The 22,135-nt window shown below is 35.6% G+C and overlaps 1 protein-coding gene across 1 annotated transcript; it reads left to right on the forward strand.

Annotated features, from left to right (window-relative positions):
* The first annotated feature begins 7,059 nt into the window (after positions 1-7,059).
* Positions 7,060-11,590, forward strand: LOC129438468 (uncharacterized). Its single transcript, XM_073863375.1, has 8 exons — positions 7,060-7,192; positions 7,298-7,591; positions 7,668-7,715; positions 7,839-7,886; positions 7,971-8,100; positions 9,113-9,160; positions 10,686-10,704; positions 10,837-11,590. Exons 1-8 carry the CDS (start codon positions 7,060-7,062, stop codon positions 10,900-10,902), a joined length of 786 nt encoding a protein of 261 aa, XP_073719476.1. The 3' UTR covers positions 10,903-11,590.
* The last annotated feature ends 10,545 nt before the right edge of the window (positions 11,591-22,135 follow it).

Here is a 22,135-nt window from a genome sequence, read left to right on the forward strand (position 1 = left end):
GACCTAAGACCAAAAAGGATTTTGGGGCTTGCGGGATGTTATAGAAGGTTTGTGGCTAATTATTTCAGACTTGGTCCAGTGCTGTTGCGTGTGAACGGAATCGCACTGGACAACCAGTTTTATGTGATGTCACGTGACGTTTAGCAGCATTGAGTAGTAGTGGACAGTGATCAAAATGGCAAAGAGGGGTGTTATGTGGTCAGTGGCAGAGGTAAAACTTTTATTAAGTATATGGGGGGATGAGGGTATCCAAAACAAACTTTCTGGTACTAAAAGAAATTAGAGAGTTTTCAAAATTATTTGTGAGAGGATGAGGGCAGCAGGAGTTGTCCGAAGTGCTGTACAATGTCGAGTGAAACTAAAAGCGTTAAAACTGGAGTACAAGAAAGTTGTTGATAACAACAGGCGATCAGAAAGAGCAAAAAAACGTTCAAATATTTTTCTGAACTTGATCTTTTACTTGAGGATAACCCGGCTTGTCACCCCAAATATACATTCGATTCGACTGAGGCAGGATTTTCTGAGGACGTCTCGTCCAGTGACAATGAAGGTAAGTTAAACCACAAAACAATTCTGTATGAAAACTGCCACAATAAACACAACTGATGTAGTGTAATATCTGCATGACTTTTCATTATATGAAGATAAGAGAAAGGTATTGGGTTCCCTTACGAAAATTAAACATTTTTTGTGGTAAAAGTGTAGTATTGTGGTTTTTCGGTTTTACTACAGCTATTTTTTTAACTGTAGTAAAACTATTGTTAATTTTTGTTAGGGTTTGTAGGTTAAAAATCACCATGATAACATAATTGCAAATCCGTATTTCTCTCTGTTGATAAAGTCAATGGCTCAGAATTATTGCAGCTCTTCAAATGCTTTGCTTGAGGAAGACTCTGGTATGGATGACTTAACAACTTTTCAAAAGTACCTTTACTTTAAGTATATCATTTTATACATGTAAAGGCACATGCAGAATCAGTGACTACAGCTAGAAGAACTCACACTCCCACATACACTCCTAGACAAGCTGGTAAGTTTAAGAGTTGAACATGTTATGTCACAACATTAGCATGAAAATAAGATAATTCAGAATGTGTTAAATAAAAATGAACAATTAAGTGTTAAATTGTCCTCTAATTGTATGCATGTTATACTAAACTTAAAATGTATTGTCTAAACTCCTGCAGGTGCGAGTGCCACACAAACACATGAACATGAAAGCGGTAAGCATGTGTAGTAGAGAACTGTGTGTGTGTTTTTTTTCTGTCTGTGTTATATTAAACTGACACTTAAAATGTTGTCCAAACTTCTGCAGGTGCAAGTGCCACATGAACATGAAAGTGGTAAGCATGTGCAGTATTTATTTTCCAAAGAATTTAGAGAATTAAGCGGTATACCAGCGACAGGGTCATGGGTGGCCCGTGTGGTCCAATTCAACAGAAGAGCTACTGTAGCTGAAATTGCTGATAAAGTGAATGCTGGTTCTGATAGAAAGGTCTAGGGGAGTCCATGCCTAGATGAGTCAGGGCTGTTTTGTTGGGAAAAGGGGGACATACACAACATTAAGGTAGTTTATATGACTATTTAGCAGGATCTTTTGACAGAAATGCAAAATATACAAAACTATATTATCAGGGGTGTATAAATACCTTTTTATAATGAATCGTAATGTTTTTATTATCTTAGAATGAGACGTTTTTATCTACATACACAGAGGGTCCCCTTACGTGAAAGTCGCCATTTGTGCCGCCATGTTTCTACAGAAACCCTTAACGGACCTTAGGGGTGAGCAGTGGACTGAGCCATTGGTTGTAATTCACAACCTCACCACTGGGTGCCGCTAAAATTTACACCCTGCACCTTTAATTAAATGTTAATCTATAATTGAATCTTAAAATTGAAAAAGTGCACAAATTTACTGTAATTAAAATAAAGAAATTGACATGCTAACCTGAAAATATCTTGCAAATGCATCTCTAATATTGTGTGCCTCATTATGAACATCTAGCTCATCTTCATTTTGTTGCAATGTTCTTGTGAGATTCTCTTCAGAGGGGACAACTTCTCCTGCCCGTTCACAAAAATGATGGAGCAGTTCACAGGTTAAAACTACCCTGCATACTCCTTTAATCAAGTGTTCGTTCCTATGTTGTAGACATCTCCACCTTTGTTTAAGTTGACCAAAAGCCATTTCGACAGCCATTCTCGTTTGACTGAGTTTGAAGTTGAAATGTCGTTGAGCATCTGTTAGTTGTCCGTCGTCAGAGTAAGGCTTTTGGGTCCAGTCCAGGAGTGGGTAGGCTGGATCAGTTATGGTGCTTTTCCATTGCATAGTACCCCATGGTTTAGTTTAGTTTAGGTCGGGTCACCCCCTCTCACTTTGGCATGGTTAGCTTTTCCATCGAGTTTGGTATCACTTCGCAGTGGGAGGGATTATAGGCGTGTCGTTTTATTTACGCTGCATACTGCTGTGACATTATACAAGTGAGAGCGTCCTTGTACATTCCCATACATTTGTTTATTTCTCAGTCCGCCACAAAATTAAAATTGGCCACCACAAATAGATGTTTGCACATCGTGTTTATCACTAATGTGACCTCTGTCTCACATGACAGTTTCTGTTCAAAAACCGCGGCGTAAGTCGACGGCGCTCCGCTGAGCCTCATTGAAGTTGCATTTAAGCATGTAATGCTGACCTTCTCTTTGCGAATGTTCCGCCACAAACTGCAAGTTTGGAAAAAACTGTTATGGTGTTCTTGATTCTCAACCTGTGGATGTTTTTCATCACTAAAAGGGAGTTTGGGAACGTATAGCAGAGCACAGATGACAACATGCTTGCTCGAGACAGCGCAAGCTAGCACAGGTAAAGCTAATCTACATTATAGCGATGACGCGATTTACTGTAGAAAACCGTAGATAATCTCTTGAGCCTCTTCAACTGTGGATGGGATATTAAGGTACAATGGACGAAGGTGACCGCACCCTTAGAATACTCTGCTGATTTTGGACATACAGATATGATTTAAACATCATTAAAAACGTTAAAGTGTCTAGTTTTTTCTGTCCACTCCCAATAAAAACAGAATGTTGTGCTTTTCACAAAATTAGGAAAAGAACCATGATGCGCATTCTCTTCTCTCTCTCTCAGTGGAGTCCTTTCAGAAACATCATCAGCATCAGAAAAATTAACTGTAACTTAACAAATACTTGTCATAGAAGAAAAGATAAATGTCTACATAATGCTTAGAATGCCTACTTTTAAATTATGTAAGTGAAATCGAAAACAAATATTCTCGTTCGGTGTAAACTGTATGAAAAGGAGGAGAGGTACGTCTTTCTCCTGTGACCTAATTGTATAATGAGCTGAGATCATATGTGTGTGTGTGTGTGTGTGTGTGGGTGTGTGTGTGTGTGTGTGTGTGTACCTGGTAATTATCACATTGTGGGGACCAATTGTCCCCGCCAAGATAGGAATACCAGTATTTTTGTGACCTCGTGGGGACATTTTGATGTCCCCATGAGGAAACAAGCTTATAAATCAAACAAAGTGATGTTTCTTGAAAATGTGAAGTTGTAGAAGGGTTTCTGTGATTTTTATTTTTTTATTTATTGGTTTATTTAACAGGGACAATGCAGTAAACATTGCTACACTTTCAAGCAGCCGATGCTCTACATAAAGGCTTTTAGCCAAAGGCTAATTTGCAGCCCCAGTCCCTGGTTAGGCTTTTTTAAGAACAATAAAACAATAAATCACACAAAAAAAGCTAAGTGAAAGTTAAAAACAAAAACAAACAAACAAACAAAAAAAAAACAAACCAAAGCTGAGACTGTGCAAGACTATCAATGTTCACAAACCTGTTTTTGTTTGAACCACTTTTTCAAATTTATTTGAAAAATGTTCAACTTTGTTTGCATTTTCAGTTCAGTTGGCAGGCTGTTCCAAAGCAGTGTACCTTGAACTGAAAATGTGGATTGTGCAAATTTTGTTTTTCTCTTTGGTACTATGCAATTCTGGTTAGTTGTAGCTCTTGTAGTCATCCCCTTACTACTCTGTTTCAATATTAATTTGCATATAATGTCTGGAGCAAGATATATACACATTTAAAACCAATTTAATAAGAGACAAACTAATAAAATTTTCATAACTAAGCAGACTATGTTTTTGTATAATATTGCAATGATGCCATTTATTTGGATTCTTGTCCAGAAGTTTTAGTGTTTGTTTATATAAAGATCTAACAGGTTTGGGTTGGGGTTAGAGAATGGGGTAGGTTAGGGGAATAGAATATACAGTTTGTGTGGTATAAAATGCATTACGTCTATGGAATGTCCCCACAAAACATGGAAACCAGAATGTGTGTGTGTGTGTGTGTGTGTGTGTGTGTGTGTGTGTGTGTGTTTACATTCTATTGAAAAAATTTGTTATAAATTCCCAAGTAAACCTCATCATAGTTTTACTACATAGAAAGTAACATTCCTACAATTAGGCTCATTATGCGGCTCATTATGCAGCTCATTATGCAAGTCTTTTATTTCCTCAGCTGTCAATCACAGATTATTATGGAGCTTTTACGCTCTTCACATACAGCCTTTTCCAGGAAAAAGTTTCTCAGAAATTGTAAATCAATATATTGTTTTATGTGAATGAGTAGGCAAAATGATTTTCACATCATTTTAAAGATAAAACTCTAGACTACTGGATTCTGTTTTGAAAAGTCTTGTTAAAACATGTTTAGAATGGATTTTGTGGACTTATATCAGTGATTTAAAAATGTAGCTTTTTCAAAAACCACGCATAAACATTTTTCTCTAAAAAATACAACATGTACATACATGTTGATCATATAGCATTGTAGCCCAGTTTGTGCTGAACATGGTGTTATGAGACTTTTGCCATTATTATGTTTTTAAGCAACTAAAAAAGCACAACTGTCAGTGCAGGTCAAAACTTCAGCAATCATGAGATTCATTCATGCTTTTTTGGTACAGGTTGCACATAGTCTTTCATGGACTATATAGACCCTATATTTTAGCCCTGGCCACCCTATTTAATTATAGCTCTGCAACTGTTTGTATATCGGCCTAAACTTATACTGTATTAAAAATGTATTTTATTTATTTATTCTTTTTATTATACCCTCATTGGGAGGCTGAGCCTGCCTAAAATGAAGATCCTAATCTCCCCCGTAAACCACAAAAAAAGGAAATGCTATTTAGAAGGTGGGCGTGAACATCAGTATTGAAACTTACTACACGTATTGAAACTTACGAAAAACAAATCATTCTTTCTTCTGCTGAGCAAGAGAAACATTTATTACTCTCTTTTACTTTCTTCTTTTTATTTTGTTTCAGTTGGTTCTCATTCAGTCCACTTGTTTGGCATATCCTTTAACATTTGAGCTTGTTTGCAGTTTATAAGTGGGATTTTTCTTCATAAGAAGAAGCATTGTGAATGTGATCCAGGGATGAAAGGACTGCTATATCTACTTTTTCAAGGTACCGTGTCACTTTACTTCTATTCATGCATTTTATGGGGCAAGAGATTCTGTCAAAGGACAGCGCTGCAGCCCCTGCAGTGCGTGGGGGCCTCACCCATTGATGGGCCTGACGTATATTAAATTGGTATTTGTTTTAATTTTAACTGAATTACATTTTTTTATCTTTGCAGTCAGGGAAATGCTCTGTTAATTAATAATATAAACAAATATTTTACTCCCCCCGTGCACTTTCCCATGTGTGCTGCTGTCAAATTAAACAAAAGTATTTTTTTAAAGACTTTTAAGACATTCGTTCTTTATTTACTCACAAGCGTCAAGACGCATTTTGATGAACTATGCGAGGATCAGCGCTTGCAAAATCCCAATAATTTTTTTAGAGTTTTCGTTTTCTGTGCAACAGTCATCACATGTACAAGACAACTAAAACACAAAAGTTTCGGGTTACATATTAGGCCATAAATATGTCTGTGTAATTGTTCTACAACCTTCAAAAGTAGATTTTAATTCCTACAGTCCCTATAGAATTTTTCCTTCAATTGGACTAGGGCTGTAACTCTATGCACATTGTATATATTGTGATGCCTTTAATTTATTTTCTTTTTTCTCCTTTGCTTGTTGCATTTATTTTCTACACTTTGTAGCGATGGTATAGACAAGGGCTTTTACTAACACAGGGTGAGGGACATATAGAGACATATAGAGACCTAAGATATATAGAGACCTCTTTGCGCTGATTGGTTGGATTATATGACCGTGCTCCTCTCAAACTTCATTAAAACCTTAAAACCTGAAAATCAAACCTATGAACTTGTTGATGGTGTCAATCTCTTCTGATTGAGCTTCAGGAACTTAATGTTAAATTGTCAGGTTTAACAGAGAGACATTAATACATTCATATTATCTAATGTTTTTCTCACAGGTGTTCTGCTGTATGAGACTTTGGCATGGGAAGTGAGATTGCCATCAGAAATTCATGGCCTCAGAGGTTCCTGTCTGGTTATACCGTGCTCTTACTCTTACACTTCATACCCACCAACTAACCCACGTAGAGTTGTGTGGTATCAGTGGGTGTCAAAAGGCTACCCTTTAGTTTGTGATCCCTGGTATCCAGACAGTGTCATTGACAAGTTCAGAGGAAAAACTGATATATATAACCCTACATACTCAGATCGGGATTGTAGTCTGCTGATCAAAAGCGTGGATTCGTCCCACAATGGAGAAAAATTATATACATGGATTGACCCAGAAAATGTTGGAAAGAGCACCTATAAGTTTTATGATGTCACCTCTACGATTATTGTTGACAGTATGTAAATACTTTGCATGTTCTTTTAATGTAACATTTTTGGTTTAAGTGTCATTATAGCTGTATCATCGGTTATCTGTAACATTTTTCCCTACTGTAGCAAATCCACAGCAGCCCATCATTAATATTAACGGAGGAGCAAAGACCGGTGACAGCATTACAGTAGCGTGTTACACCTACCACACCTGTCCATACAGCAAACCAAACATCATTCTGAAGGGTATTGAAGGATCTGATAATGTAGATGATTTTAATATGGAAAATGGTCAATGGAAAACCACTCTGACACGCACCGGTGTTGTGAAGGCTGAACGCTCAGATATTGAGTGTACTGTAACACATCATGGAGGCGTAACAGCAAGAGCTACAAAATCACAAAGTGCAAAATGTAAGTAAAAAATGTATATGCATTCAAAGGCATACATCTATACTTGCCTATACCTGTAGTTTTAAAATCGTGTTTGATGTTTGTGTCAACTGCTTATAATTTCAGGTGTCTGTTCTAGTATAACCATAGAGCCTAAACTGGCAGATATTACAGAGGGTGTTGCAAAGACATTCACTTGTACCGTCCATCATTCCTGTCAGATGAATCCTCCGATCCTCTCCTGGAACTATGAGAACATGCCGGTCAAAGATGGAAAGAAACAACTTACAGGGTTTGAATTGGCCACCTTTTCCACCATAACCTTTTTGGGAGCAAAGAAAGATGATGGGAAGAAATTAATCTGCACTACAAATATTTCTGGACAGAAGATCACAGCATCTGTCGACTTACATGTACAATGTGAGTGATTTCAAGACATCATACATGATGTGTGCAATTCCTCTGTGTCTTTTAATTAATAGATTTTTGTCTGCAGATTCTTTTACAGAGCCTCCAAAACCAGTGACTCCAGTCCAGAAAAAATGTACGTGTTTCACATTTGTCTTATAGCTGTTTACATGATATATACATCATAATGACCTTCTTCCACTTCCTTCAGTGTGTGCGATTCCTCTGTGTCTTATCACTTATAGATTTTTGTCTGCAGATTATTTCACAGAGTCTCCAAAACCAGTGAGCCCAGTCCAGAATAAATGTATGTGTTTCGCATTTGTCCTGTAGTTGTTTACATGATATATACAATGACCAATAAATGATTTCATTCTTTCGCTTCCTTCAGCTGTTTCCCAGAAACCCGAGTTGAGGACCTTTGACATGATGACAATTGGACTTTACATTCTAGCCCCTTCATTTGCCTTTCTTCTCATTTGCATATTTGCTGGGGTCATCATATACAAGAAGTGTAACAGGTACATGTGTGTTACATCAGGGTGATAAGTAGGAAAAGTCTGAATTAAGTATTCATGATATATTGACATGATGTAGTTTCATTGAGCAAGTCTAGCTTTTCATACTATCATGCATTTCAGTTATGAAACAGTTATAAAAATATAAGTCTGAAAAAATAATCAGATTATAGTGTGCTAAAGACTGAAAATGTCAGCGAGATATCATCACTTAAGCTCTGGTTAGCTATGTTTATAATGTATGTGTGAATGAAAGCTATTTCAGAACATGCCTAGAACTGCTCTCATCCTTAGCAACCATTACCTAAAATAGTAGCACCATAAATGAACCGACATTTGTGGCTTGCTTAAAAACCAGCTGTTCTAAAAATAATGTAAAATAAAAGGGCTGTCAATAGATTTAAATATTTAATTTAGATTAATCGCATGATTTCATGAGTTTGTTCGCGATTAATCGCAAATTCATCTTACATTTTTATCTTTTCTAAATTTACCTTAATTTAACACTTTTCAGGTTTTTAATGCTCTAATCAACATGGGTGTGGACACATATACAAATATAGATGCTTTATGCAAATGTATGTTTACACCAGCCTGTTTACATTTTTAACAGAACCATTCGCCATTCATTTGTATATGAATTTTCATTTCAGAAGACCATTATCTTTATCCATTTCTGTTTGCTGCTGCATCATGGTATAGACGTATGCATTTGATACCAATATGTACCTGTGTGTTAGGTACTAATATGCACTCTATAGCTACAAAGATGTACTTTTCGAAAGGGTACAGCAAGCTTTAGTACCAATTATGTGAGTGTAGGTCAGAGAGTGACATCCTAAATCTGTGAATGATTTTTTATATTACATTTTATCTGCTGATCTAAATGCATCTGTATAAATGTTAAAGAATCAAGCTAATGGATAAAGTAAATAGACATACGTCTGTTGATAAAAACTTACAATAGCACACTTCACCTTTCTTCATATTAATGTATTTGTTAACCTGTTCACAGCTCAAATGATTTGCATGCAGCTGCGGCCCTTACACCATCACCAAAGAGGTATTGTGCATTTAAACCTAGTCAGTCTCTAAAACTGTAATTTTGTTTATTTTTTGTGCAGTATTATAGTAGATTGAAGTTTCTGTCTAAAAAACAATATCAATATATCCTGATCTCTACATTCATTCCTGTGCTGAGATGTTTTATCCGAGTGCAGCAAACATGACATCTAAATCCTTATTTACTTGCGTATGTGTGTCTGACTGCAAGTTCTCTTTCTTTGTGCTTTCGTCAAACAGTATAAAGTAACAGCCATACGCAAACGCACGAGGCTTATTTGATGCGCTGTGTGGTATTCTTATAAATGACGTAACTGCAAACAGGACATCTAAAACCTTGTTTATTCGTGTCTATCTCTGGACAGCAAGTTCATTACACGCACAATCACACGCCAAGCCATGCATTTCTTTGTGTTTCTTTCAAACAACACATGATGGAGTAATGGCGTCTGTAAACAAACACAGTATTGATAAGTTGACCATGCTCATACCTTGTTGTATATGTATTATAATGATTAAGAAAACACAAATAAGAGTCAAGACAATGATGGGAAGTTCTTCTTTTGTGCATTTTACTGCGCAAAAGTAAAACTCTGTAACACCATTAAAGGCGGAGTCCATGATGTTTGAAAGCAAATGTTGATATTTGAAATCACCTAAACAAACACGCCCCTACCCCAATAGAATCTGGACCTTCTGTTGATAGACCCGCCCCACACATACGCAAACCGGCATTTGATTTGATTTGATTGGCTATAAGTGTGTTTTGGTAGTCGGCCCATTTCCTTTTCCAACGTGTTTTTCAAACATTGTGGACTCCGCCTTTAATTCTCTTAGATAATGAACTGGCCAACCAAACTCTAACTCTGTGATAATTTTTTTACAATGGCCAACAGTACTTTTACCAAAGTTCACATAACAACCCAATACACTACATCCCTTGTTTAATTAGTATTTGTAGCCACCATCTTTGAGATTCTTCATATAATTCATTATTAGTTCATGTTTGTTCATGTTTATGTGAGTTATTAGTTCATGTTTATAATAGTTCTTAATGTGTTTGCGCGTAAACAGAAAAATCGATGGACAACATAAGAAGCAGAGAAAAGTGGATAAGATTAACTCGTACTAGCGAACGTAGTAATGATGTAACGTACAGAAGAGAGTTCTAAGTTAAGCCAATGTCCGCTGACTCCCCAGCAGTTGAAAAAAAACTTCTAGGAGAAAAACCCCGTGGGAAAACTCCTAGGGAGAAAAAAAACCCTTGAGAAAGAGCCAGACATAGCTGATTCTATCAAGGTTATACTATATATCAGATACTATTTTATAAAATTTTATATATATATATATAAACGGGAAGCAGTCGATGGTCTCCGGACATGCTAACTATTGCGGCATAAGTATATTACCCAGACGAATTATGTGAATGCTTTGTTAAAGAGACATGTCTTTAGTTTACTGTTTTCTTAAATTCATTCAATTTTATATTAACTTTCTTTTTAATTGTTGTCTCCTGTGCAATTTAGTCAGAAAAAATCCTGCACTGTAAGTATATATTCAATCTTTACCATTACTTTACACAATTTTAGTGAATTAAAACACAGTTTTTGACCTCAAATAGTGTCTGAAATGTTAGTGACTGATCTCACCTCTGTGTCTCTGAATTTATACTTTAAGATGGAGAATTGTGAAGGTTATTACGCCAATATGGAAGATCTCAACGTTTATGGAAACGTCTTATGAAAATGCTCCACATCACCTGCAAAATGTGCTCAATACAGTGTTTTTTAAACAGAAAAGAAAAAAGTTAACATATATTTTAGTTAATATTAAAAAATACTTTATCATGTCATGGATAGTAACATCAGTATTTTAATTCACATACTTTTATATTAGACTTACTATTATTTTGTCTGATTTGTGTGGCATCTGGATCTCTCTTTGGCTTTTCAGTTCTAATCAGCAATTTGGCTAAGCAAATTAACTTTGTACTTAAAGTGACAGTTCACCCAAAAACTAAAATTTTGTCATCATTTACTCACTCTCATGTTGTTTCAAACCTGTATAAGTTTCTTTATTCTGTTGAACACAACAGAAGATATTTTGATAAATGATGGTGAGCACACAGTTGCCATACTCTTAGACGTCCACAGTAATGGTGTTTCCTTCAGTACTACAGTATGGCAGCCAATGGGTATCGTGAAGTGTATGGTTACCATCATTTATTAATGAGTCATTTGATTCGATTTCTTTTGTCTTTAGTGTGTTAAAACGTGTCTGTACATATAGAAGATCTGTAAAGTTGCAAATATTAAAGTTTCAAACACAAAGAAATCATTTTTTTTAAAAGAAGCCTCATCCATGCCTTCCTAAAACAGCTTGTTCAAATACAACCCTGCAGTTGGACCTAACATCGCCCTAATGTATATGCAAAGACAGAAGATGTAACTTACATTTGCAATTGTTGCTGCCACCATGCCGTGGTGATGCTTTGTTTTCCTTGCAAAAGACAAACAACTTTGTTTGGCCTACCAATAGAGGAATCAATAAGTAATCATTGGTTAAGTTTTATTTACTGTTCCAGAGCAATACAGCTTAAATGTTTGTGTGCTGCACATTTATTTGTTTCCTGAACATGTGAGACTGGATGTGCACAAAGGCTTCGTCTAAAAAAGTGGAGCAAGTTCAACTTTGCAAGTCTGGCTCTTCTGACTCACAGCCTGTAAGTACTCTATGTTTTGAAGACAATTCAAAGGCGAGGTACGTTTAGCAACAGAATATTGGCCTTTAAAAATATATTATTTTGTGTTCAACAGAATGATGAAACACATACGGATTTAAAACAAAATGAGGGTGAGTAAATGACAGAAAAAACAATTCTAATGTTGTTTTACCCGAGGATTAAATCTAAATAAATTATATAATTGATGATCAAACATTAACGTCTTTGTGTTTTGAACTTTGATTTAAGGCAAAAACGACAACCTCTGAAGATATCAGTTAATCTCAGCACCAGTTTAAGGTCCTTTTATATGTGTCTTCGCATGCTTTTGAAACCCAACATAATTAGGTGATTTGACAACAGAAGAAACAGATGTCTTTCGAGACACTGTGGATTAAACTTAAAGCTTAAACAGCAAGGGTGTTATTTTCCATTTTGGTATAGGCATAAAAATCAAAGTAAGCATTCTGAGAAATAAAGTTTCTTCACTTCCCCTAAAGTTTCATGTTTTCTCACTTCTTTTATTTTTCAGAGTTTGAAGGCTGACTCTCCATTTATTTGCTTGTGCAGGGACCGATTAGAGAACATGCAAATAAAAAAGGAACGAGGTATGTTATATTCTTATCTTATTTTGACAGAAGGTTTAGCACGTATTTCTGTATATTTTAGTCTCCTGGGTGACAGCAATTATTTTTTTACTAGTACTAGTAGGGGAGAGCAGGGGCGAAAGTAACATTTTTCCGGGTGTGCCTCATAACTCTTGAAAAGTGAAGCCGTTGGCTCTTTGATCGCCCCCTGGTGGCTGCCTGCAGTACATGTCATAAACCCCGCCCTCTCCATTCAAACGAATGCTCTAAATAAAAAAAAATATTTACACTTCCAATAAAAGTTTCCGAAAGATGGTTTTGGTCATTTTAAGTAGTTTTTATCACGCAGGTGATAAGTTTCATTTTAGCTAGTAATTTTATGCTTGATTGATGTGGTTGAATTGGTTGAGCGAGCGCTTGGGTGTCGTCCATCTTTTTTTACAATCTTTGCATTTTTCAGAAAAACTTAATTTTAAAAGATATTGTTTCAGACAGAGATATATTTTATATATATTATATAAATAATATATAATATATTATCAATACCAGGTGAAATTTTAAAAAATGTAAAACGACTTCAGTAGTGAATTGTTACTTTTGACCCCACCTGCAGGGACGAAATTAACACACAGGTGGATCAAAAGTAACACAACAAAACAAGATTTTTGTGTTACACATGTTTTTTATTAAATATACATGACTATGATCTCGTTAATATGTAACTGCAAACATACTTTGTGATTTATCGTTGTAAAAAATAATGAAATTACATTTTTAATTTCAGTTTTATAAAATGTTTCAAAAGCAACCAACAGTACAAACTTAAATTGTTGATCATAAAATATTTTTTCAAAATTTTGAACACTAAGAAAATGAAATTAAATCAAATCAAATTAAAATAACATAAATTTTTGAACATATACATCAGTATTCGCAACGGAACAAAACTAGCAAGTGTTACTTTCGTCCCGACAGGATCTCCTCACATTTGAACCCAATTTACTTTTGTTCTGAAAAACTCTGAGAAGTCCAACTTCAGGATTTGTTAGAGCACTAAATAACCTGTAGATTGATCAGTACTGTAACACATGAAACGAAAAACACAACGGTTATAAGAAAAAAGGACCGCTTTAGAAATCTACTTATCATGGTTGAAAACAGCTTTCTGGATCTACACGCAGAAAACGGTGTGTAAATAACACGATATTTGTCAGGTCTGTCAGGGTTTGTGTGCTAAAGATGCTTTCATAGTCTCGGATGTAAATGTTATCAGGGCTCTGAGAAAATCGCTTCGTCCCACGTTACTTTTGCCCCGGTTCTCCCCTATACACACATGCTGTATGGAGATAACAAATATTTAGTTCGGGGATGATTTTTTTAAATCAATTTTTTTTATATATATATATACTGTCATTATTTCAGAAATGGCAAATACTAATGCCTAGTGTCTTACTTTTTGCAAACAACCTGAGTCTTGCACCTGAGTCGGAAGTAAAGTATAATAGCTGTCATTGATATGCACCTTTGAGGTACTAATGTGCCCTTTAGGTGTACTTTTTTAAAGGGTACTGGGCCAGTGACAGCTTTTGTACCTTTTCTCTGAGACTATGCTGCCCTCTAGAGTGAATATGAAATAAAAACAAATAATTAAACATTTTGTCATTTTAAGTTTGATGGGCAAAAGGGCAAAAAGTGCTAAATTGTTAATTACTATATCCCACTTTTCTGTATTTTTTTCATAATTATTAACATTCTGTTTTCTTTAACATCAAGATGATTGAAGCCGATTGAAGCGCATATCAGGTACGAGTCGCTACTACTCACTTACAGAATTTTCGCTGGGACAGCACCGGCATACTTTCACAGCTTCATACATTCCCAAACCCAAACCAGAACCTTACGATCAGCAAATGAGCGACGCCTTGTGTTACCGTCACAAAGGGACGCTAAATCACGTTCCCGCTCACTTTTTCCTGCTGGTGAATGACCTTCCTATTGCAATCCGGTCAGCCACATGTCTTATAACATTTAAAAAACTATTAAAAATCCATCTTTCCAAAAATACCTGACAGATATTGACTGCATTTCTTTCTCTTTTTCCAAAATTTTTCCCAATCTTTGTAAATCTTTGGGTAAAAGCGTCTGCTAAATGCCTAAATGTAAATGTTTTCTCCAAGTGTGGCTGCTGGTCATCTGTATAAACTCCTGTATAAACTAAAAACACACTTTGAGACCAGATGTTATAAAGTAATAGATAAAAATACTTGATCAAACATCTTTTATGCTGGAGTCATTATATTCAAGAAAAGACGCAGGTATACTAACATGATTATATCTGTGTGTGTCTGTGTGCGTGCGTGCGTGCATGCGTGTTGTGTGTGTTTATCTTGTCTTAGGTCTCATTCAAAGATTTCTTTTTTTATCCTATAGTTCTAGGATGTCTGAATGAAGAGCTGTCTGAAATAACAGTAGAGGAGATGGGGATGACATCAGGCAAGTGCATTGTTATATTAAAAGCGCTCTAAGCGAATCCGTGTGACGTTGCTTTTTGTTGATGTTTGAGCTGTTTTCAAACAAACGGAGCGTAGCTAACTCCTCCCCCTCCCTTCCGTGCTTTCATAAATGCGCCCGACACCCACCCCAAATCCTTCTTGTCGCGTTTTTTTACAGTTTGATCAGCGGACAGGCAGCAAGCAGATAGTGAGGAGATGTTTGCTGTATGTAACAAAAAATGCGTGAAAAGGCGTGAATTCGCTTAGAGCACCTTTAAATAGCATCATTTTTGTTAAATAGCATCATATTACTAAGACATATTTTTATCCTTATTTCTGTGTCAGGGTTTCACAACGAAATATCTTCCATATATATTCCACACTATACCCGTAACCTAGTCGTGCGTAAGGTCTATGCTGTAGCTACACCGTAGGTTATCCGTAGCCTCTGCGTAGCCTTTGCATAGCTTGATGTGAACCTCGCCAAATTTTTTAAGAAAAACTGCACTTTTTGTGAAACATTTGGAATCCATTCAAACGATCTCTGGGTCTGGAGGTACCACTTTTAGCATAGCTTAGCATAATCCATTGAATCTGATTAGACCATTAGCATTGTGCTCCAAAATAACCAAAGAGTTTTGATATTTTTCCTATTTAAAACTTGACTCTTCTGTAGTTACATTGTGTACTAAAACCGATGGAAAATTACAAGTTGCGATTTTCTAGGCAGATATGGCTAGGAACTATACTCTCATTCTGCCGTAATAATCAAGCGCTTTGCTGCCGTAACATGGCTGTAGGAGGCGCAATGATATTACACAGCACATGAAAATAATCCCCTGCTAGTCAAAGTTACCAAGAGGCGCTGCATCAGTGCACCTGCTGCAGCCATGGTACGGCAACAAAGTCCTTAATTATTACACCAGAATGAGAGTATAGCTCCTAACCATATCGGCCTATACAGCTGGAAAGTAATTTAATGTTTCGCTTTATCACATGGAAATATTGCTTTTTTATTATTTATGCTTCCCCACAGATTTTTTTGTATATGATGACTTTGTAAATTATACGGTGACATGAGAACCTTTTTTATGTAATGCTTTTAAAAAAAAAACTCAAGGCTCTGTCCAAGTGCTGAAACGTTTCGGCTCTCCACACGTTTGTAAAATCTTTATCTCTTGTTTGTTACAAATACAGTATTTTTAGATTGCAAACCTTTTCTTGCATATTTGTAAATTATTTTTTTAAATTACTCTGATCATGTAGGTTATCCATAGCCTGGGTGCCAGTCGAATGTAGCCCTGCCCACAACTTTGTTTGATTGCCCACAACAATCAAATTCTGACTACAATTGAGTATGACAATGTCATGCTAGGCTATCCATACATTTACAGCAATTAAAAGCCTGCTTTTACTTCCATGACTGAAAGAAAATTACTTTTAAAGAGAACCAAAGGTTTTAATACAAAAATGTCAATACAAATAAAAAAGCATTTTTTTACATCAGTCTTAAACGGGGGTCTTCCTCCTTCACTTAGTTTTTCAGTTTACAAATCTAAATAGGGAATTGGCATGGCGCGAGCACACCTGGCTTTCAAAAGGGATGGAAGGTGAGACTCTCATTGGTTAATTGCACGTTACGGCCAAAACACACCCATTATGACACACCCTTTTAGACTGTGCACCGTGTGCTTTAGACCATGCGCTTAGATCGTTAAAATAGGGCCCATTATGTTTGGATGCCGCGTAGACTCGCAGCCAAAATGATCAGAGCTCTGCTGCACACATGCAGGGTATGTGCAGTAACCTCTTAACATCAACACTTAAAGATTAGTGTTTCAAAGACGCAGTTTACTTATGCATTGTGTAAAGGCTAAACTTAGCACTATGTGTCTGAAAAAGTCGAATGTAGCATCTATTTCCTTAGTCTGAGGTTGCTGCAAAAGAGTGGAGGCGGGACTAATTTGCATATTCATATCTATAGTTTGAGCTGTTCGATTGAGTAGAGGTGGGGACTATATTTATTCATAGCCTATTCATAGATCCACGTACACTAAATGAGGCAAAAGTGTAGAGTTACATTCAAGCTGCTTTAAAGCATGAAAAAAATTACTGTGACAAGTGACCCTTTTATATATGCTATTATTATGCTCAAAGATGAGTTTTAACTAATACAATTTTTAACTACAGGGAGACTTAAGGGTAGTAATGTGTTGCCATTTGGTGATTTTGCTGCATTGTCATGTTGGGGACTCTTACTCTATTCAATTTGAGCACTGGGTAAGATATTTGTTAAACCACAAAACCGTGACGACAAAGGAAATCCTTTAGATCTTGATAGGCGTAGACATCAGAGCACAACACATATTAAACCTTATATGAAATAACAAATCATTCTTTGAAGGCATTTTTTACATCTCTTTTCATACTTCGGTTGTCATCCAGTCACTTGTTTGAGCAGGGAGCTGAGAAGGTAAGGATGAAACTTGGAAGTGAATTTTATATTAAGGGGTGGTTTCCTGGACAGGGATTAGACTAGTCCTAGACTACTAAATATAAGAGCTGTCCAAACTGAAAACAACTTGCACTGACATATCTTAAAATGCATAAGTACCCTTTGTTTTGCCTCAAAATGCACACAAGTAATGTTTTTAGGAAGACATGTTTGTTAAAACTAGTTATATTTCCTAATTAAACTGAGACCAGCTAGTCCTGGCTTAAGCTTATTCCTGTCTGGGAAACCACCTCTAAGTGTATTAAAGAAGCTTATTATTGCCCCCTTTCACTTCTTGTTTTCTAATGGTAAAGGCTGGACCCAATAAGCCCATAATGGGAACAATAGTGAAAAATACTTTACGTGTTTAACTGGCATGAGATGTGTGCACTGTTACATAGTTCTGCATGTTGTGTTTGGGATATTCTGAAATATTTTTTACATTTGAGCTTGTTTGCAGTTTATAACTTGTATTTTTCTATATAAGAGGAAGCGTTGTGATCCAGAGATGAAAGGACTGATATATCTTCTGTTTCAAGGTACCGTGTCACTTTACACTATATATATATAACAAAAAGTAAAGGTTACATTAAATTTCCCATTGCTTTATGTTTTCTGAAGATGACATCTTTTTCATAGTGCCTCCTGTCCTTTCCCCGAAAATCCAACCCATCATCTTGTTGCTGAATGCTGATAGTAATTGAGATTCAGAAACTGATTACTAAAATTGAGGCTTTTTATATTCCCTGTTTTTCTCACAGGTGCGCTGCTGTATGAGACTTTGGCATGGGAAGTGAAAATGCCATCAGAAATTCATGGCCTAAAAGGTTCCTGTCTGGTTATACCGTGCTCTTACTCTTACACTTCAAACCCACCAACTAACCCACGTAGAGTTGTGTGGTATCAGTATGTGTTGAGTGGCTACCCTTTAGTTTGTGATCCCTTGAATCCAGACAAAGTTATTGACAAGTTCAGAGGAAAAACTGATATATATAATACAACAAACTCAGATAGGGACTGTAGTCTGCTGATCAAAGGTGTGGATTCGTCCCACAATGGAGAAAAAATATATACATGGATTTACCGAGAAAATGTTGGAACAAGCACCTACAAGTTTTATGATGTCACCTCCACGATTATTGTTGACAGTACGTTAATACTTCACATGTTCTATTAATGTAATATTTTTGGTTTTAAAGCAACACCAAAGAGGTTTTTTTACCTTAAAATAACGTTTCCAAAAAAGTTTCAGTGGTTCATCCACACAAAACAGGGTGAATGGCACTTTCACATTAGCTTTGCAGCCCTCTATTGGACAAAACCCCACTAAAGAAGTTTCCAACCGTCGGGTAGCGGTCCTGTAGTTCGAGTGAAAACTACAAAAACTTGCTTTACGGCAGACCTACAATCCAATCAGAGCCAGCTATGCTGCAGTATTTACGACAGTGGTAATGAACAATTACGCTTCTAACCTGTAGGGGGAGCAAAGAGCCAGAGTTCTTTAGTGTTGCTTTAAGTGTCATTACAGCTGTATCATCGGTTGCCTAACTGTAACATTTTTCTCTACTGAAGCAAATCCACAGCAGCCCATTTTTAATATTTCTGGAGGTTTAAAGACCGGTGACACCATAACAGTAGTGTGTTACACCTTACACACCTGTCCATACAGCAAACCAAACATCGCTCTGAGGGGTATTGAAGGATCTGATAAAATAGATGATGTTTCTATGGAAAATGGTCGATGGAAAACTACTCGGACACGCACCGGTGTTGTGAAGGCTGAACGCTCAGATATTGAGTGTAATGTAACACATCATGGAGGCGTAACAGCAAGAGCTACAAAATCACACAGTGCAACATGTAAGTAAAAAATTACATACATTCAAAAGCATACACACTGAAAAAAAATGATTCATTGAATGTAATCAATTTATTTTAGGTACACTGTGAAAAATAAAGGTACGAAGCCGTCACTGGGGCAGTACCCTTTAAAAAAGGTCCTAATATGTACCATTTAGGTACAAATATGTACCTTTAAAGGTACATTTTGGCAGTTCAAAGTACTAATATGCCCTCTTTGGGTACAAAGGTGTACCTTTTTGAAAGGGTACTGTCCCAGTGACAACCTTTGTACCCCCATTTCTGAAAGTGTAAGTGGTTGCAATCAATTTATTTAAGCTACATTTAAACAAAAGTTTTATATTTTATTTTACATTACTAATCTTTTTTGTTTAAATGTAGCTTAAATAAATTGATTGCAACCACTTACCTTAAAAAAATGGATTAAATTCAATGAATCATTTTTTTCAGTGCATCTATATTTGCCTGTTTTATCTGTGTGTTACAGTCAGTTTCACAATGAATTTAAAGACATTGAGCATTAAACTATTTGTTAAAGTTAATGAAAGTTACAGTTAAATAAATTTGAATGTAGCTTTTAAATCATGTTTGATGTTTGTGTCAACTGTTTATAATTTCAATTTTAATTTCAGGTGTCTATTATAATATAACCATTGAGCCTCAACAGGCAGCAGATATCATAGAGGGTGTTGAAAATAACTTCACTTGTACCGTCCACCATTCCTGTCAGATGAATTCTCCGATCCTCTCCTGGAACTATGAGAACATGTCTGTCAGTTATTATAAGAAACAACTTACAGGGGTTGAATTGGCCACATTTTCCACCATAACCTTTTTGTGGGCAAAGAAAGACGATAGGATAAAATTAATCTGCACTGCAAATATTTCTGAACAGAACTTCACAGCATCTGTCGACTTACATGTACAACGTGAGTGATTTCAAGACATCATAGACAATGTGTGCGATTTCTGTCTTATAATTTATACATTTTTGTTTACAGATTATTTAACAGATTCTCCAAAACCAGTGACTCCAGTCCAAAATACTGTATATGTATGTGTGTTTCACATTTGTCCTGTAGCTATTTACATGATACATCAAAATGACCTATAATCTTTTTTCTTCCACTTCCTTTAGCTGTTTCCCAGAATAAACCTGATGTGAGGACCTTTGACATGATGACAATTGGGCTTTACATTTTAGCCCCCTCAATTCTCTTTCTTCTCATTTGCATATTTGCTGGAGTCATCATATACAAGAAGTGTAACAGGTACATGTGTGTTACATCATGGTTATCTGAATTAGGTATTCATATATTGCTATGATGTAGTTTTGTTGAGCATGTAAAGCTTCTCATACGGTCATATAACACTGTCAATATTATTTATAGGTCTTCATCTGGTAATCCACAAGAATCACTGTCTAAACAAAGCATGTAAGTAACAGTATGCATTTTTATAAAAATGTAATGTATAACCATAAGTAGAATATATATATATATATATATATATATATATATATATATATATATATATATATATATATATATATATATATATATATATATATATATATATATATGTATTTATATAGCCACTAAAATTAGATAAATGTATTAACAGAATGCTCTCTGCACGTTTGGTCAAATACTTTCGCTTCAGATCCATTCCAATAAAAATACAAAGTATTTTATGAACATATAATATGTGCCGAGACCATTCAGTTAATATAATTTTTCATTTTGACAGCGGTTTAGTGTCTAAGCTTCTCATGTAAGTAAATATGTGTGTGTGGGTGTCCATTTCTAAAATGTGCTGGGTCTGGTGTATTTGAAGTTTTAAAATATAGAGAAGTCCATGCTGACAATCTCGCACCTTTTGTGCAAGCAAGCAACCCTTTACGCTTTAGTCAACTGTTATAGCAGATAAAGTTTACAGATATCAAAACATATATTCTTAATTTACAGATATTCTTAACACTTTACAATAAAGAATTATTTATTCATCACCTAACATGAACTATAAATAAACAATACTTGTTCAGCATTTATCAAATTTAGTTCATGTTAATTAAAAAATTTACTAATACAAAATTAAAATTCTAACATAATTTTGAATGCTTTTATTTTGATATATGATAACTTTTTAAAAACAATTAAGAAAATGTAAGTATGAAAATTCGGTAACACTTTATTTTACGACCCGCAAAGTACCGCGTAATTAAACCGAATTTACAGCGTACCTATTTGTAACAACAGAGTACCTCTACAGTACGTACTTGTAGGTATAAGGGAATAATATTTTAAGTTTGGGGTAATAAGGGGGTAAGAATATATGGAAAATTATTCTCTAAGTATTTCATACCTACAGGATACCTATTGTAATATTACGTGGTATGTATGACTTATTACACATAGATCATATTACCCATAGACATATGTTTTTTTTTTCATATTTGCTACTTACCTGATGAAGTGTTTTGTATACCCTACAGTTGATGTCTACAAGCCACGTCGGCAAATAAAATATAACATAAAAATAATAGCAACTTGTACCTCTTTGATCTGTATATGTATACAGGAGTTACCAGGTAACTATATATTTGCGGGCTGTAAATTAAAGTGGTGCTTATTCCCCGCTTGTACTGTGTATGTACCAGGTAACTCTCATATTTGCGGGCTGTAAACTAAAGTGGTGCTTTGTTCACCTCTTGTTATAAATGTTATAGGGTAAATACCATAAACATACAGAATATTGTTATTTTTATTTTAAAACTTATTTCAAAACATCTTTAAAACACTATAATTAAGTCAACACTTAA

Source organism: Misgurnus anguillicaudatus, chromosome 24, assembly GCF_027580225.2.
Source record: "Misgurnus anguillicaudatus chromosome 24, ASM2758022v2, whole genome shotgun sequence".
Classification (NCBI taxonomy): Eukaryota; Metazoa; Chordata; class Actinopteri; order Cypriniformes; family Cobitidae; genus Misgurnus; species Misgurnus anguillicaudatus.

What these genes read in the sequence shown, in the direction of transcription:
- LOC129438468 (XM_073863375.1), top strand. Translation starts at nt 7,060, where the DNA reads ATGGAAAATGGTCAATGGAAAACCACTCTGACACGCACCGGTGTTGTG. An exon ending in GACTCCAGTCCAGAAAAAAT is followed by an intron (nt 7,716 to 7,838) that starts GTACGTGTTTCA and finishes TTTTGTCTGCAG; the next exon opens with ATTATTTCACAGAGTCTCCA. An exon ending in ATATACAAGAAGTGTAACAG is followed by an intron (nt 8,101 to 9,112) that starts GTACATGTGTGT and finishes ACCTGTTCACAG; the next exon opens with CTCAAATGATTTGCATGCAG.